Source organism: Schistocerca cancellata, chromosome 9 (genome assembly GCF_023864275.1).
Source record: "Schistocerca cancellata isolate TAMUIC-IGC-003103 chromosome 9, iqSchCanc2.1, whole genome shotgun sequence".
NCBI classification, from domain to species: Eukaryota; Metazoa; Arthropoda; class Insecta; order Orthoptera; family Acrididae; genus Schistocerca; species Schistocerca cancellata.
This window is the reverse complement of record NC_064634.1, coordinates 186,530,234-186,549,615: the sequence shown is the minus strand read 5'-3', so window position 1 is coordinate 186,549,615 and position 19,382 is coordinate 186,530,234. Positions and strand designations below refer to the sequence as shown.

Genomic DNA, 19,382 nt, shown 5'->3' with positions numbered 1-19,382 from the left:
GTCATAAAGGTGAAGGGTAGACACACTTCACATTAATGTCTACTAATAGGCGTCGGGATAGTTTTGATCAGATGTTATGCATAGGATATTACAATTAGTGTTATATTACTTACCACGAAAATATTGAAAATATATCTGTTTCTAAGAGAGCAGAGAGAAACCCAGTTCTAGGCAAAGAAGGGAAAGCAGAAAGGTGGAAGGAGTATATAGAGTGTCTATACATGGGCGATGTACTTCAGGGCAATATTATGGAAATGGAAGAAGATGTAGATGAAGATGAAACGGGAGATATGGTAGTGCGTGAAGAGTTTGACAGAGCATTGGAAGAACTAAGTCGAAACAAGGCCCCAGAAGTAGACAATATTCCATTAGAACTACTAGTAGCCTTAGGAGAGCCAGTCCTGAAAAAACTCTACCATCTGATGAGCAAAATGTATGAGACAGGAGAAATACCCTCAGAATTCAAGAAGAATATAATAATTGCAATCCCAAAGTAAACAGGTATTGACAGATGTGAAAATTACCGAACTATCAGTTTAATAAGTCACGGCTGCAAAATACTAACGCGAATTCTTTACAGACGAATGGAAAAACTGGTAGAAGCCGACCTCGAGGAAGATCAGTTGGGATTTCGTAGAAATATTGGAACAAGTGAGGCAATACTGACCCTACGACTTATCTTAGAAGCTAGATTAAGAAAAGCCAAACCTACTTTTATAGCATTTGTAAACTTAGAGAAAGCTTTCGACAATGTCGACTGGAATACTCTCTTTCAAATACTGAAGGTGGCAGGGGCAAAATACAGGGAGCGAAAGGCTATTTGCAATTTGTACAGAAACCAGATGGCAGTTGTAAGAGTCGAGGGGCATGAAAGGGAAGCGGTGGTTGGGAAGGGAGTGAGACACGTTTGTAGCCTCTCTCCCATGTTATTCAATCTGTATATTCAGCAAGCAGTAAAAGAGACAAAAGAAAAATTAGGAGTAGGTATTAAAATCGATGGAGAAGAAATAAAAACTTGGAGGTTCGCCGATGACATTGTAATTCTGTCAGAGACAGCAAAGGACTTGGAAGAGCAGTTGAACGGAATGGACAGTGTCTTAAAAGAAGGGTATAAGATGAACATCAACAAAAGCAAAACGAGAATAATGGAATGTAGTCGAATTAGGTCGGGTGATGTTGAGGGTATTAGATTAGGAAATGAGACGTTTAAAGTAGTAAAGGAGTTTTGCTACTTAGGGAGCAAAATAACTGATGATGTTCGAAGTAGAGAGGATATAAAATGTAGACTGGCAACGGCAAGGAAAGCGTTTCTGAAGAAGAGAAATTTGTCAACATTGAGTATAGATTTAAGTGTAATGAAGTCGTTTCTGAGAGTATTAGTATGGAGTGTAGCCATGTATGGAAGTGAAACATGGACGATAAACAGTTTGGACAAAAAGAGAATAGAAGCTTTCGAAATGTGGTGCTACAGAAGAATGCTGAAGATTAGATGGGTAGATCACATAACTAATGAGGAGGTATTGAATAGGATTGGGGAGAAGAGTAATTTGTGGCACAACTTGACAAGAAGAAGGGATCGGTTGGTAGGACATATTCTGAGGCATCAAGGGATCACCAATTTAGTACTGGAGGGCAGCGTGGAGGGTAAAAATCATAGAGGGAGACCAAGAGATGAATACACTAAGCAGATTCAGAAGGATGTAGGCTCAGTACGTACTGGGAGATGAAGCAGCTTGCACAGGATAGAATAGCATGGAGAGCTGCATCAAACCATTCTCAGGACAGAAAACCACAACAACAACAACAAGAGAGCAAATGAAGTATCTCGCAAAAGGATATCACCTGCAATAGGTCGAGCGTCTAGTGTGATAACTGGTGTTTTCAAGTGAGTACGCTGCACCTAGCAGGTCATATGGAAGATATATCAACTAGGCGTATTCACAATTACGAAATAGGTAGTCATCAAGAACCCTAGATTTAGCAAAGCACGAAATCTTATACGTGTATGTGCGAAAACACTGGCCAATGCTTCTGACGACATTGAATGCTGCCTGGTGGCGTTGCGACCGCGTGACATGGTAAATACAGTATATGGGCGAAACAGACGCGAATATGGAATAATCGACGATACTGTATGCAAATGTGGAAATCCGCTGCCATACGCTACTTTGACTAATCGTAGATTCTATGGTTCGGCATCTAGGAATGAGCATCTCACAGAAAGAGAATCTGGTCAGGTTTTCGTGTACTACTGTCGTGGGCATCTTTGAAGTGCGCGTAGGCGATGAAGTGTTGGACGTCCACAGATGGTTGCCCGCTCTGTAAAGTGGCGATAGTCGGAATATCTGACAAACGAGTACAGTGCTGGTGGAGACTTGTTTTAGAGCACACTGTTCACTGCACATTATTAAACATGGGACTCCGCAGCAACCGACACATACATATTCCTACATTGACCAAAATACTTTGCCAGATACGTTCGCAATGGGCACAGGATCTTCGTCTTTCGATGACTGAATTTTCTTGTTAAACCGAGTAGATGGTCGCGTCCACATACGCCATTATCCAGGTGAACGGCTGCCCGAAAAATGCATAGCGCTACGGATGCCAGCCAGTGGGGGACTATACTATAGGAAACATTCACTTGGATATCCGTGTGGCTTGCGGTGGTAATCAGACGCACCATGACACCTTTGAAGTACCTGAACAGTATTGCGGTCCACCTGCATCACTCCATCGTTCATGTCTTCCCCGACGGCGATGGCATATTCCAGCAGGACAATTGTCCCTATCACAATGCCAGCACCGTGCAACGGTTGTTTTAGGAGCATGGCAAAGAGCTTACGCTGATGTCTTGGCCACCAAATTCGCCTGATCTGAACCCGCTGGAACACATCTGGGATGCTACTGCAAGTCACTTCCCCAAGTCAACGGTCCCTAATTTACAGGAATTACGTGACTTTTGCTGAGACATCTGGAAATATACCGAAGACCTTAAGCCATGTCATGCAGAATCACGTATTCATTACAAAGCTGCACCAACATGCTACAAACCAAGTATTCATAATGTTTAGATTCATCAGTACATTTTGAGTAGACTTACCGTGAAAATTGTCCCTCGTAATTCAAAATTTTATCTACGAGGGTTGTTCGGAAAGTAAGGCACGATCGGTCGCGAAATGGAAACCACAGTGAAAATCAAAAATATTTTCTTTGCACATTTAGCTACACCTTCCGCGTATTTCGCTACGTAGTCGCCGCTCCGGCTTAGACATTTGTCGGAGCGTTATAACAAATTTCCAACACCATCATCATAAAAGGCAGCCGCCTGTGCTTTCCGATAATTCCCTCCGCTTGCACTCAAGTGTTGTCTTCCTATTCAGCGTTTCACGTGAACAGAGATGATACTCGGGACGAGCCAATTAGGCCTCTGTTGTGGATGATCGTACACTTTCCATCGAAAAGGCTGCAAGAGCGTCTTCACTGCCCCTGAAGAGTGCTCCTGAGAATTGCCATGAAGAAGGAAGTGCGTGGCAGTTGTGTTGGGTGGGCTGCATTCATTAAGGCGAAGCCTCTCAGCCAGCCCTTCTACTTGGCGGGAGACATTGTTGTTCTAGGCACCTTTATTTGCTCGCAGTGCGCTCCGCTCACAACTGAGAAGAGCATCTTGGTGCGATCGACGGGGATACTAGAGACACTGCCCAAAACGTCTGTGAAAAGCCTCGTCGGATTTTCACAGTGATTTCCACTTTGCGAACGATCGTTCCTCACTTTCCGAATAGCCCTCGTAGTTCTTTTCTTTTCGCAAAACATATTTCAAATTGCTCCAGGGCATCCAGACACCATCCCAGGTAGGCTTCGTGGAGGACCTCCCTGTTTGTGTTCAAGTCCGAGATTGTGTGGTTGTATATGGGAATGCAGGAGTACGTTTTCAGCAGAGTGACAATATGAGTAACTTTCCTAATAGTTCTGTTTGTACAAGTTATCTAATTTTAACAGCGATTGGCAGTAATTTGGTATGAATTACTCTGATGTTTCATTTTCGTTTGTACACTGTCACTCAACGTATTTCAATCATATTACAATTAGCTTTGTACTATTACATCCATTTGTTCTCTGTTATTCGATTTAGATATGAAAATGACTTGTGGCAAGAGAGGAAAACGGTAAACAAAAAATACATAAAAAGTGACCCACAATGAGTGTTTCTTTTATTGTATTTAAAGTGGTCTCGACGTTCTCAATTATGAAATATTTATTCTGTGTTGAATCTTCTTGGAAAAAGACTATTTGAAGCTCAGAGTGACAGAGATTGCCACAAACATAATGCCATAAAAAAGGTGGTCACCATTTTGCCTGTAGCTATTGAGTAGCAGCTCACCTCTTCAATGAGCCTGTTTCCAAAGACGCAGAAGAGGAAGACCTGCCCCAGGGTGTAGAACAGGTAGCCCAGTACAGAGGCTGCGTACACGTCCACCGAGTCGATCTGTAACAAAGAAAACACAAATGTGAGAATTTGTGCTAGGAAGTACAGTACCGAGACTCTGAATTCACTTGTCACACTCTGATATACCTCTCTCGTCATAGATATTTATTTATTTTTTTGTATTTTTTCCTGAATTAGTTCTTTCCTATAGCTGGATGTATATGTATCGATAGTCATGCAGCACAATCGGATAAGCAGTGGTCTTGTGCATTGATCTCTGTTGTACCTGGATGCAGATGTATGATCTCTGAGACTAAAACTTCTGCTTGCCTGCTGGTTCCAGTGCGTTGCACCGTCCACCATGTTGTAGACGGGCAAAAAGTTTCGGTCGATCTGTTGGCGATGAAGAATTATTTACCGATTTCAGATTATAGACTTTATGTCATGGACCATAACCAGTGAGTGAAGCAGGGACTCGTCATATCTGCAGCATACTGAAATACTTCGCCGATAACTGGTTCCACTCGCAAATGACTGCACCTTTATATGCATCGGAAGTACAACAGCACATGCGCTAGATACAGTGCGCACGCGCTCTATGACTCCTGCTGTCCCCTGGCGAAAAAAGAGTTGCAGCGCCTCCGGTGGTGAATACTGTTGAAAACGATATATCGTTAGAAATGATTATTCATAGCCGGCCGATTCAGATTTGTTCTTCATGTCTGATAAAACAGGATTCCACGTTTTACTTAGCGGGTATCCATTATCACGATTAATGACATTATCTGTTAGTCTGATTTCGACAGATTCTTCTAAAACACAATCCCAGTGTCGCCAAGCATTTGCAACTACTTGCGTCTCATTGTATAGCATCCTGTGTCCCTCTGTAAGGCAATGCTCAGCCAAAGCAGATTTATCTGGTTGTAATAATCGGTATGGCGATGATGTTCAATGCACCTGTCGTTGACGGTACGAATAGTTTGGCTAATGTAAATTTTCCCGCACTCACACGGTATTTTGTAAACGCCAGACTTCCTCAAACCAAAATCATCTTTTTACAGAGCCAAGAAGTACTCGAATCTTAGCTGCGGACGAAAAACCCATCTGATATATGATCTCATACTTTTTCAAAAGTCTACCTATCTTGGCGGACACGTTCCCAGCATACGGAAGAAAAGCCAAAGACCTAATGGTGTCTTCAGAAGGTTCAGATAGAGGACCAAACTCAAAAGCACGTCGAAATTGTCGGTCCGTATAGCCGTTATTATTGAAGACGTCCTCAAGGTGTTGCAGCTCCTGTGGTAAATTTTCACCATCCGAGACAGCATATGCTCGTTTAACCAAGGTCCGAAGAACACCTGTATGTTGAAAAGGTGGATGGCAACTGGAAGCATCCTACAATCTCGTATGTGAATTTCCGACATATGTGAAATCAAGTCAGAATTCTTACAGCATATCAAAGCATCCCAAGTTCCTCCATTCAGTTTCAAATCAGCTATCTTTCATTTCATTAAAATTCTTCAGTTTCGTAGTGAACAAGAACTTTTTTTTAAATTATCATTTCAACGTTCAACTTGAAACTTATAATAACCAAATTTATGCATAAAATAGAACACCAGATGTTATGAGCCACAGTTTTGGGATCTTAACAGTAATTCACGCATTTATTTCAACTAGATTTGTAATGTATATGACGTTACAAATGAGTCGGTGCTTATCCACAATGATATGGCTATACAGTGTTTGAAGCTAATGAACTCCGCTGTAATATATAACAGACGTTATCGCTTATATGAGGTTTACTTAAAAATACATTAAAGTTGTTACGGTTGGACTTCCGTTCCTAGGATATTACGAATAAGAGATTTCACACTAGAACGTCTTTTTTGCAGGCAAAACTTGAAGAGTCCACATGTGAGTTATCTTTATCCGTAGTTAATACTGTCTACCCGAGAAATAAATAACTATTCCCCAAATAAATTACTGGTACAAAAGTAACGAAAAATATATTTTTCGTATGATTGATCGCAAAACTTAAAAACATTACAATTTCAAGAAAAGCATAGAATATCTGAAAACGCTACTGCTGTTACTGTGTTACAAAAGCGTAAATAGATTATGGTCGAAAGGTGAGGGAGGGGCGAAGCCGGTAATGCAGGGCGCGACCGACTCGGACAAACTGAAGCAGTCCGTTGAAAAAAATCTTTTAGAAACGAATGAATCACAGAATGTGCCGTCATCGCGCACCGTTTCCGCTTTCCACAAACCCCTCCCCATCGATCCATACCAGGACTGGTTTTTATAATTGAGTACCACCAGGATGACCAGATTGGGCCACATTTTGCCGTTTAGGCTAATAATGGCTGAATTTTGAGCTACATTTTTCTTGATAGACGCGACATTCGGGTGTTACAGGCAAATCCAAGTGCGCTTTTGCTCACTGATTTGTATTTAATGTCACCTGTAGTCATGCTTACCGCTCCGCTGCCTTCTGAAATTCTGAAATATTGCATCCACAATGCTCCATCAGTCTCCAGTGCAAAAGTTAAAGTGCTATAGAGAGGCGGGTAGGCTATTAGTGCAGAGAGTATATATTTTTAACTACAATAACACTAGTCGACGAATCAAAATTGGTTTTCCTCTTCCGTATTGTTAGGAATCTTACCTAACCTAACACTTGGTTCAAGAATCATGAAAGGAGGCTGTATACATGGAAGAAGCCTGGAGATACTGACAGGTTTCAGATAGATTATATAATGGTAAGACAGAGATTTAGGAACCAGGTTTTAAATTGTAAGACATTTCCTGGGGCAGATGTAGATTCTGACCACAATCTATTGGTTATGAACTGCAGATTGAAACTGAAGAAACTGCAAAAAGGTGGGAATTTAAGGAGATGGGACCTGGATAAACTGAAAGAACCAGGGGTTGTAGAGAGTTTAAGGGAGAGCATTAGGGAACAATTGACAGGAATGGGGGAAAGAAATACAGTAGAAGAAGAATGGGTAGCTCTGAGGGATGAAGTGGTGAAGGCAGCAGACGATCAAGTAGGTAAAAAGACGAGGGCTGGTAGAAATCCTTGGGTAACAGAAGAAATATTGAATTTAATTGATGAAAGGAGAAAATATAAAAATGCAGTAAATGAAGCAGGCAAAAAGGAATACAAACGTCTCAAAAATGAAATCGACAGGAAGTGCAAAATGGCTAAGCAGGGATGGCTAGAGGACAAATGTAAGGATGTAGAGGCTTGTCTCACTAGGGGTAAGATAGATACTGCCTACAGGAAAATTAAAGAGACCTTTGGAGAGAAGAGAACCACTTGTATGAATATCAAGAGCTCAGATGGAAACCCAGTTCTAAGCAAAGAAGGGAAAGCAGAAAGGTGGAAGGAGTATATAGAGGGTTTATACAAGGGCGATGTACTTGAGGACAACATTATGGAAATGGAAGAGGATGTAGATGAAGATGAAATGGGAGATAAGATACTGCGTGAAGAGTTTGAAAGAGCACTGAAAGACCTGAGTCGAAACAAGGCCCCGGGAGTAGACAACATTCCATTAGAACTACTGATGGCCTCGGGAGAGCCAGTCAAGACAAAACTCTACCATCTGGTGAGCACGATGTATGAGACAGGCGAAATACCCTCAGACTTTAAGAAGAATATAATAATTCCAATCCCAAAGAAAGCAGGTGTTGACAGATGTGAAAATTACCGAACTATCAGTTTAATAAGTCACAGCTGCAAAATACTAACGCGAATTCTTTACAGACGAATGGAAAAACTGGTAGAAGCCGACCTCGGTGAAGATCAGTTTGGATTCCGTAGAAATGTTGGAACACGTGAGGCAATACTGACCTTACGACTTATCTTGGAAGAAAGATTAAGAAAAGGCAAACCTACGTTTCTAGCATTTGTAGACTTAGAGAAAGCTTTTGACAATGTTGACTGGAATACTCTCTTTCAAATTCTGAAGGTCGCAGGGGTAAAATACAGGGAGCGAAAGGCTATTTACAATTTGTACAGAAACCAGATAGCAGTTATAAGAGTCGAGGGACATGAAAGGGAAGCAGTGGTTGGGAAAGGAGTGAGACAGGGTTGTAGCCTCTCCCCGATGTTATTCAATCTGTATATTGAGCAAGCAGTAAAGGAAACAAAAGAAAAATTCGGAGTAGGTATTAAAATTCATGGAGAAGAAGTAAAATCTTTGAGGTTCGCCGATGACATTGTAATTCTGTCAGAGACAGCAAAGGACTTGGAAGAGCAGTTGAACGGAATGGACAGTGTCTTGAAAGGAGGATATAAGATGAACATCAACAAAAGCAAAACGAGGATAATGGAATGTAGTCAAATTAAGTCGGGTGAAGCTGAGGGAATTAGATTAGGAAATGAGACACTTAAAGTAGTAAAGGAGTTTTGCTATTTAGGGAGTAAAATAACCGATGATGGTCGAAGTAGAGAGGATATAAAATGTAGACTGGCAATGGCAAGGAAAGCGTTTCTCAAGAAGAGAAATTTGTTAACATCGAATATAGATTTAGGTGTCAGGAAGTCGTTTCTGAAAGTATTTGTATGGAGTGTAGCCATGTATGGAAGTGAGACATGGACGATAACTAGTTTGGACAAGAAGAGAATAGAAGCTTTCGAAATGTGGTGCTACAGAAGAATGTTGAAGATAAGGTGGGTAGATCACGTAACTAATGAGGAGGTGTTGAATAGGATTGGGGAGAAGAGAAGTTTGTGGCACAACTTGACTAGAAGAAGGGATCGGTTGGTAGGCCATGTTCTGAGGCATCGAGGGATCACAAATTTAGCATTGGAGGGCAGCGTGGAGGGTAAAAATCGTAGAGGGAGACCAAGAGATCAATACACTAAGCAGATTCTGAAGGATGTAGGTTGCAGTAGGTACTGGGAGATGAAGAAGCTTGCACAGGATAGAGTTGCATGGAGAGCTGCATCAAACCAGTCTCAGGACTGAAGACCACAACAACAACAACAACAATTAAAAACTATCAGAACAGCACACAGCACAAAAGTAATAAACGGCAGCACTTATATTAAACTAAACTGCAAGTAAGAACTGAACTGATTAACAAAACAAAATAACTGAGCTCAAGTACGGCAGCAGTTGGTCTTGGTTGGATTATGGATGGGCGATAGCTTATAGTGGTATCGATCCATCGGTAATTTAAATCTATCGATGGCCTTGTTGACTATCGAAAGTGTGTATCTCTTTTTCATCGTATGATTGAAAATTCAGTACCTTTCAATTTCGCTATACAAAGCTAGGTTGTGTGTAATTCCATTTAGGTGATAGGGTGTGACAGGGAGGAGAGTGTCCAGACCCCCTGGACACTGCTCTCCCCCCCCCCCCCCCCCGTTTCGCTACGTCCTTGTTCCACCGTTCACGGATAAAAGCAGACACAGAGCGTCACTTCGCCATTTGTCGCAGATCAGCTGTTGCTGAATATTAATCTACAGTCGGCGCAATTGTAGCCCAGTAGCTATCAATGAGTGATTTTCGGACAGTCAACAACGAGTCTCATAGTATTGATCGTTATTCAGGCCTGAAATACAAACTGTCTTACATGGGTTCAGACTCAACAACTATTAGATCAGCTGGCGAACATTCACGTTCAGGTTAGACCAGAGTTCAGAACCGTTAATACACTATCACGTCTGTTCAACACACAAGGATCTGTACTTATTTTTAATAAACGATTATTAATGAATTCTCATTGAGTTTCCACATTATATTTGTTATACAATTAATCGCCCTGAGACACGCCTACTAGTACCAAGCGTACAAACACGCTACCTAAATACAGCGAGAATACTGATCAGTAATACGGGGCTCGCTTCCCACCAGTCTTTATGTTGGGCGCGTAACGTACTTGGTGAAGACAAGACAACACCATTTCCAAAATCTGTCATCTTGTGCATGTAAATTTTTTGTCAAAATAGAAGATGAAACTTCCTGGCAGATTAAAACTGTGTGCCGGACCTTTGCCTTTCGCGGGCAAGTGCTCTACCAACTGAGCTACCCAAGCACGACTCACGCCCGGTCCACACTGATGTACTTCTGCCAGTACTTCTCATTCGAGAAGTTAAGATAATTTTCTCGAACACTTGATAATTAAGTACTTTTGGAGGAAACATTTATCGCATTTGCAGACCGTTCTCTATTAAATTGACTGGCAACGAAAATTCTAGTGTAACACTTAAGATATGAAGTACATTAATTTCGATTTAGGAAGAGTTATAGGTGCCATGCCATATTTTAACATCAGTTTATATTTACTATGCACATGCTTTATTCATAAGTAATATTTATTTGCCATCCTGTGTCTGAACGATGTCAGATTGGTTCCAAAGGCGTCAGTATTGTATACACTTGATTTTACGAATTACACCTGTTTTAAGTTTTGGCTAATGTAAGACCTAATTTATTAATTTATGTTGTATCTCTCGCGATGTCCTTTTGGATGACAGTTGAGTATATGGGGAAAACGTTAGTGAAATAAAGCTGAAACAACTTTTTATCATCCTGTCAACGTCCGGTTATAGGTAATTCTTGGAATGACACAGCACAAATATTGCATCTTTTGCACTAATCGTCAAGCGATCGAAGCTGAACTTCTTTTTCCTCGTCTGTTCTCCTGTCTTTGTGGAGTACACGTATTATTCTGCTTTTGGCAATGTCAGTGGCAGAGAGAGACTCGATGCCCTTTCTGTCGCCAAAGGATGACTAGTAAAAACAATTGCAAGGATTAACAGTACACTTATGGTTCTGCTACCAGAGAGGCCAGTTAAAATAAATAATAAAATAAATACACTTGAGTATTGCTCATCAGTGTGGGATCCGTACCAGATCGGGTTGACGGAAGAGATAGAGAAGATCCAAAGAAGAGCGGCGCGTTTCGTCACAGGGTTATTTGGTAACCGTGATAGCGTTACGGAGATGTTTAGCAAACTCAAGTGGCAGACTCTGCAAGAGAGGCGCTCTGCATCGCGGTGTAGCTTGCTGTCCAGGTTTCTAGAGGGTGCGTTTCTGGATGAGGTATCAAATATATTGCTTCCCCCTACTTATACCTCCCGAGGAGATCACGAATGTAAAATTAGAGAGATTCGAGCGCGCACGGAGGCTTTCAGACAGTCGTTCTTCCTGCGAACCATACGCGACTGGGACAGGAAAGGGAGGTAATGACAGTGGCACGTAAAGTGCCCTCCGCCACACACCGTTGGGTGGCTTGCGGAGTATAAATGTAGATGTAGATGTAGATGTAGATGTAGAATATATCTACTGAGCATCTAATGAAAAATTGGCTCGACTGAGGAAAATAGCTGTACAATAAATTGATAGACTGGAGATCCAAATATCTTATGTTTAATCCCTGGTCAGTCCACAACTTTCATCTGTCACTTGTTCCTTCTTGCACCATTGGCAATGTTTGCTAATGTGAAGAAAAGCAGACTTTCAGTCCAAGTTAAGCTGTAGATACCCCTGTAATTGACTGGTTAAATCAATTCATAGGGCGGAGGAACGTAACGGCTCAAACAGGACCATGTCTGGTAAAGAACTGTGATGTTCAAAACAAGCTTTGAAGTGATTAGAGATAAAAACAATGTAGGCCTAATTTTTCTATATTAAGGAAATTATTTACTTCGCAGCGGTTTCAAAACAGCAGCCAGAACACGTACGTAGCTGTAATTCCAGCTGTAAAGTACGGAGGTAAATTAGTGCTTGTTTTCGGGTGCTTAATAAATTGGACTGGGACTTGAAACCTGCATTGCACTGTGGTAATAATGGCCGACGTAAAGTGCTGATATATTGAAGACAAACGCGCGCCAGTATGAAAAAAATAGGTATGCCACACATCGTATTGTGGTGTATTCTAGTATTGTACTACACTGCAACAGCTTGAAGACACCCTAGTCTCCAAATTATGTTGAAAACTTATGGAACATCTTACAATACCACACTAACAACAATCATCTTGCAAATAAAAGCGATACGATGAAGCCACTTCCGGGAGCATGAAACAAAATATCAGCAGCAGTAACATTGAAATTCCAGAATGAGATTTTCACCCTGCAGCGGAGTGTGCGCTGATATGAAACTTCCTGGCAGATTAAAACTGTGTGCCGGACCGAGACTCGAACTCGGGACCTTTGCTTTTCGCGGGCAAATTGTTTGACTTATTCAATAAAGTCCTATACGTACTATTTACGCAAATGAAAGATGTCTCTGCAGTGGTATTATGACACAATAAGCGCTGTGTGCTTTCTTAATTTTTCTAGTATTGTTTTTGTAGATAGGTAACGATTGTTAATGTTCGGTCTTCTCTGTACGTCGTTCCCAGACAACCTTCCGTGTCAAATTGCCTTCCCTCTACAAAATTACGACATGTTGTTTAAGCCTCCAGGTATATTCATTCGCAACTAGCACAAGAATTTCATCATCGAAACTATTAAAAGAAAAAAGAAAAGTTGATTCGCATCTGAAATGGAAGGCCACTTGATTTTATTTCAGTTGAGTCATTGTTCCAGTTTTCATTATTTTTGGTATTTCATGTGCAAAACAAATGGTATTACATCTTCACTCTGAGACAAATGTTCTTTTTTGACAAAATGGTTCGTTTCACAAAAGAAATTACGTTCATGAAATATGTTGGTGTCCAAATCATCTCACAGTTAAAGAACGTCAAGATGCAGTTATTTTTATATGTGGTACCTTAATACGTACACTCATCAGTGTGTTCGTTGTTTTTTTCATCTGTCTTCATCAGTCTTCCCATAACCAAGCCACACACTTTATGACCTGATGTTTTCTGCGCCCTATGTATAACTAACAGGACTACGCCTGTCAATATAGACTACCCGTTTTCGGCCCACGCTTCCATACTTCAACACCTAACCAGGGGAAAATAAGCAGTAATGGCTTGCTATTGTGACATGTACTTCGAGCTTCTAACCAGACTAAAAATATACCACTCCTATTAGCTACAATTATTAGTCTGGACAAGCGCAGTAAATATTGATATGATTCTGTTCGCCACACCGTCCTCAGTCACAAACAGAAATATATGCACTTATATCTGTTGCACCCTGTATGATATAGACCTAATGCAAGTCACACTTTAAGCGACAATATAAAAAACCCTAAGTAAATTATTTAAAAAATTCATCTCCAGAAAATGAGTAATAATCTGTCATTTTAAGTCATGTCAGTATCAGTAGCCTACGATGAAGAACTGCTAGTTGTGTGACTGCATTCAAACATTTTATACTTCTTGAAGTGGCGAATCTTATCCCTCGTATTTCAGCATTCAAAACCAATATACCGAGAATAAATACCATGCTGCACTTCTGGAACTTACATGAAGAATACGTGGGCCTTACTCCACCCCTTTGTTGCCATCAATATGCACTATTAAACATGTGATACTTTTCGAATGAAGTGACATTTTCCTCGTGTGCACAATTGTCGCGGGCACAGCAGATCTCTCGTATGCTGTTCGTGTGATTAGACAGCTACGTCTCCGTTCACGACTCATCCTGTTGGTCCATTTTACAAACCTGTTTATGTCCACTGGCTCTCGGAATGTCACGAAATCGTGACGTCGAAGCCTACTTACATTCCGCACATTCTCATTAGACATTCTTCGCGAAATATGCATCTGGAAGTTCGAGCGTGGCACAGTGTATGCGCACTCATTTCCTGACCCTTAATTACTGTAGGACTGTCAAGACCTAGTTGATAGTCAGAGACGGGAAACAGAGAATGCCGGACACTTGCCACGCCGGACATTTGCCACACTTTCCCCTACGCCAGGTAGCTCGAGTAGCGATCCCTCAGGTAACGGACGCCCTTCCTCGTACTTCTTCTGTCCGCTTTCAAACCGCCGTCTCCACATTTTACTCGATACAACCAGTACGTAAGGGACCTTCTTCTTCGACATCTAGGCCAAACACAGAGCATCTTTTCCGAAATCGAAATATTTATAACTTTTGGGAAACGAAAGCAATACCGACAATTATGTCAGTACGTAATGAGTTTTGCCAAGTACACTCCTGGAAATTGAAATAAGAACACCGTGAATTCATTGCCCCAGGAAGGGGAAACTTTATTGACACATTCCTGGGGTCAGATACATCACATGATCACACTGACAGAACCACAGGCACATAGACACAGGCAACAGAGCATGCACAATGTCGGCACTAGTACAGTGTATATCCACCTTTCGCAGCAATGCAGGCTGCTATTCTCCCATGGAGACGATCGTAGAGATGCTGGATGTAGTCCTGTGGAACGGCTTGCCATGCCATTTCCACCTGGCGCCTCAGTTGGACCAGCGTTCGTGCTGGACGTGCAGACCGCGTGAGACGACGCTTCATCCAGTCCCAAACATGCTCAATGGGGGACAGATCCGGAGATTTTGCTGGCCAGGGTAGTTGCCTTACACCTTCTAGAGCACGTTGGGTGGCACGGGATACATGCGGACGTGCATTGTCCTGTTGGAACAGCAAGTTCCCTTGCCGGTCTAGGAATGGTAGAACGATGGGTTCGATGACGGTTTGGATGTACCGTGCACTATTCAGTGTCCCCTCGACGATCACCAGTGGTGTACGGCCAGTGTAGGAGATCGCTCCCCACACCATGATGCCGGGTGTTGGCCCTGTGTGCCTCGGTCGTATGCAGTCCTGATTGTGGCGCTCACCTGCACGGCGCCAAACACGCATACGACCATCATTGGCACCAAGGCAGAAGCGACTCTCATCGCTGAAGACGACACGTCTCCATTCGTCCCTCCATTCACGCCTGTCGCGACACCACTGGAGGCGGGCTGCACGATGTTGGGGCGTGAGCGGAAGACGGCCTAACGGTGTGCGGGACCGTAGCCCAGCTTCATGGAGACGGTTGCGAATGGTCCTCGCCGATACCCCAGGAGCAACAGTGTCCCTAATTTGCTGGGAAGTGGCGGTGCGGTCCCCTACGGCACTGCGTAGGATCCTACGGTCTTGGCGTGCATCCGGTCCCAGGTCGACGAGCACGTGCACCTTCCGCCGACCACTGGCGACAACATCGATGTACTGTGGAGACCTCACGCCCCACGTGTTGAGCAATTCGGCGGTACGTCCACCCGGTCTCCCGCATGCCCACTATACGCCCTCGCTCAAAGTCCGTCAACTGCACATACGGTTCACGTCCACGCTGTCGCGGCATGATACCAGTGTTAAAGACTGCGATGGAGCTCCGTATACCACGGCAAACTGGCTGACACTGACGGCGGCGGTGCACAAATGCTGCGCAGCTAGCGCCATTCGACGGCCAACACCGCGGTTCCTGGTGTGTCCGCTGTGCCGTGCGTATGATCATTGCTTGTACAGCCCTCTCGCAGTGTCCGGAGCAAGTATGGTGGGTCTGACACACCGGTGTCAATGTGTTCTTTTTTCCATTTCCAGGAGTGTATAAATATAGATCCCTCTGTCTGTATGGTAGCTTCCTTTATCGCTTACTGATTGTGACAGAAACAGTCCATCGCCATGAGAGCAACAAGAAAGGAACGATTTAAAGAGAATGCGAATGTACGCTAATCATTTCTTTTTGATCACTGCATCTGTGTCTACTTTAATTACTACAACTGCATGTCCAAAAGACAATAAGGAAAGAAGAAATGGGTATGTAAATGTTTGAAAAGAAGAACGACGTACTCCATATTAATTTACTCTCTAAAATACGATATCCCTTGCGGCGAAACATTAGTTAATAAAGTGTAGCGGGAAAATGTTCAAAACATGACTAAAAATACGTTTACTAAACAGAAATAAGAACATCTATGATTGACATGTCATCTAGTCGACGTACAGTTTTAAAATGTTAAAAATAAGGAAATGAAGTAGCCAGCTGCAAGTGGTGGCACATGTCGGCAATAAGGACGTATGTCGCTTTGGATCTGAGGAAATTCTCTCTGGATTCCAGCGGCTATCTGATTTGGTGAAGGCTGCCGGTCTTGCTTACGAGTTGAAGGCAGAGCTCACCATCTGCAGCATCGTTGACAGAACCGACTGCGGACCTATGGTGCAGAGCCGGGTGGAGGGTCTGAATCAGAGGCTCAGACGGTTTTGCGTCCGTGTTGGCTGCAGATTCCTTGACTTGCGCCATAGGGTGGTGGGGTTTCGGGTTCCGCTGAATAGGCCAGGAGTTCACTACACTCAGCTGGCGGCTACACGGGTAGCGGAGGCTGTGTGGCGTGAACTGGGCGGTTTTTTAGGTTAGAATGCATCGGGAAAGTACGGGGTGGGCTGCAATCTGAAAGGGTGCATAGCAAATACAGGACGTGCTTGGATCAAGGAACAGTCGGAATTGTAGTTGTAAATTGTTGTAGTTGTGCTGGGAAAATCCCTGAGCTTCAAGCGCTAATAGAAAGCACAGAAGATAAAATCGTTATAGGTACAAAAGCTGGCTAAAGCCTGAAATAAGTTCTGCAGAAATTTTTACGAAGGCTCAGACGATGTTCAGGAAAGATAGATTAGGCAGAATTGGTGGTGGAGTGTTTGTGTCTGTCAGTAGTGGTTTATCTTGTAGTGAAGTCGAAGTAGATACTCCTTACGAATTGGTATGGGTGGAGGTTATACTTAACAGCCGAACTAATTTAATAATTGGCTCCTTCTACCGACCCCCAGGCTCCGATGATATAGTTGCTGAACAGTTCAGAGAAAATTTGAGTCTCGTAACAAATAAATACCGCACTCATGTGGTTATAGTTGGTGGGGACTTCAACCTTCCCTGGATATGTTGGCAAAAATACTTGTTCAAAACCGGTGGTAGGAAGAAAACATCTTCCGAGATTGTCCTAAATGCTTTCTCCGAAAATTATTTCGAGCAGTTAGTCCACAAACCCACGCGAATTGTAAATGGTTGCGAAAACACACTTGACCTCTTAGCCACAAACAATCCAGAGCTAATAGAGAGCATCATCACTGATACAGGGATTAGTGATCAAAAGGTCGTTGTAGCTAGGCTCAATACCGTTTCTTCCAAATCCACCAGAAACAAACGCAAAATAATTTTATTTAAAAAAGCGGATAAAGTGTCACTAGAAGCCTTCTTAAGAGACAATCTCCATTCCTTCCGAACTGGCTATGCAAATGTAGACGAGATGTGGCTCAAATTCAAAGATATAGTAGCAACAGCAATTGAGAGATTCATACCTCATAAATTGGTAAGAGATGGAACTGATCCCTCATGGTACACAAAACAGGTCCGAACGCTGTTGCAGACGCAACGGAAAAAGCATGCGAAGTTCAGAAGAACGCGAAATCCCGAAGATTGGCTAAAATTTACAGACGTGCGAAATTTGGCACGGACTTCAATTCGAGATGCCTTTAATAGGTTCCACAACAAAATATTGTCTCGAAATTTGGTAGAAAATCCGAAGAAATTCTGGTCGTATGTAAAGTACAAGACGTAGTCAATACCCTCACTGCGCAGTGCCGATGGTACTGTTACCGACGACTGTGCCGCTAAAGCGGAGTTATTGAACGCAGTTTTCCGAAATTCTTTCACCAGGGAAGACGAATGGAATATTCCAGAATTTGAAACACGAACAGCTGCTAGCATGAGTTTCTTAGAAGTAGATACCTTAGGGGTTGCGAAGCAACTCAAATCGCTTGATACGGGCAAGTCTTCAGGTCCAGATTGGATACCGATTAGGTTCCTTTCAGATTACGCTGATACAATAGCTCCCTACTTAGCAGTCATATACAACCGCTCGCTCACCGATAGATCTGTACCTACAGATTGGAAAATTGCGCAGGTCGCACCAGTGTTTAAGAAGGGTAGTAGGAGTAATCCATCGAACTACAGACCTATATCATTGACGTCGGTTTGCAGTAGGATTTTGGAGCATATACTGTATTCAAACGTGTGATGTCCTTAGGTTAGTTAGGTTTAAGTAGTTCTAAGTTCTAGGGGACTGATGACCATAGATGTTAAGTCCCATAGTGCTCAGAGCCATTTGAACCATTTTTTTGTATTCAAACATTATGAATCACCTCGAAGGGAACGATCTATTGATACGTAATCAGCATGGTTTCAGAAAGCATCGTTCTTGTGCAACGCAGCTAGCTCTTTATTCGCACGAAGTAATGGCCGCTATCGACAGGGGATCTCAAGTTGATTCCGTATTTCTAGAATTCCGGAAAGCTTTTGACACCGTTCCTCACAAGCGACTTCTAATCAAGCTGCGGGCCTATGGGGTATCGTCTCAGCTGTGCGACTGGATTCGTGATTTCCTGTCAGGAAGGTCGCAGTTCGTAGTAATAGACGGCAAATCATCAAGTAAAACTGAAGTGATATCAGGTGTTCCCCAGGGAAGCGTCCTGGGACCTCTGCTGTGCCTGATCTATATAAATGACCTGGGTGACAATCTGAGCAGTTCTCTTAGGTTGTTCGCAGATGATGCTGTAATTAACCGTCTAGTAAGGTCATCCGAAGACCAGTATCAGTTGCAAAGCGATTTAGAAAAGATTGCTGTATGGTGTGGCAGGTGGCAGTTGACGCTAAATAACGAAAAGTGTGAGGTGATCCACATGAGTTGCAAAAGAAATCCGTTGCAATTCGATTACTCGATAAATAGTACAATTGTCAAGGCTGTCAATTCAACTAAGTACCTGGGTGTTAAAATTACGAACAACTTCAGTTGGAAAGACCACGTAGATAACATTGTGGGGAAGGCGAACCAAAGGTTGCGTTTCATTGGCAGGACACTTAGAAGATGCAACAAGTCTGCTAAAGAGACAGCTTACACTACACATGTTCGTCCTCTGTTAGAATATTGCTGCGCGGTGTGGGATCCTTACCAGGTGGGATTGACGGAGGACATCGAAAGAGTGCAATTAAGGGCAGCTCGTTTTGTATTATCACGTAATAGGTGAGAGAGTGTGGCAGAT

General features: G+C 42.8%; 1 protein-coding gene across 1 annotated transcript in view; it reads right to left on the bottom strand.

Moving 5' to 3' along the window:
• Positions 1-19,382, bottom strand: part of LOC126100723 (odorant receptor coreceptor) — a 338,496-nt gene that overhangs the window by 12,618 nt on the left and 306,496 nt on the right. The window contains exon 7 of the mRNA XM_049911343.1: positions 4,382-4,486. Within this exon, the coding sequence (XP_049767300.1) occupies positions 4,382-4,486 (105 nt within the window). The remainder of the gene's footprint in view (positions 1-4,381; positions 4,487-19,382) is intronic.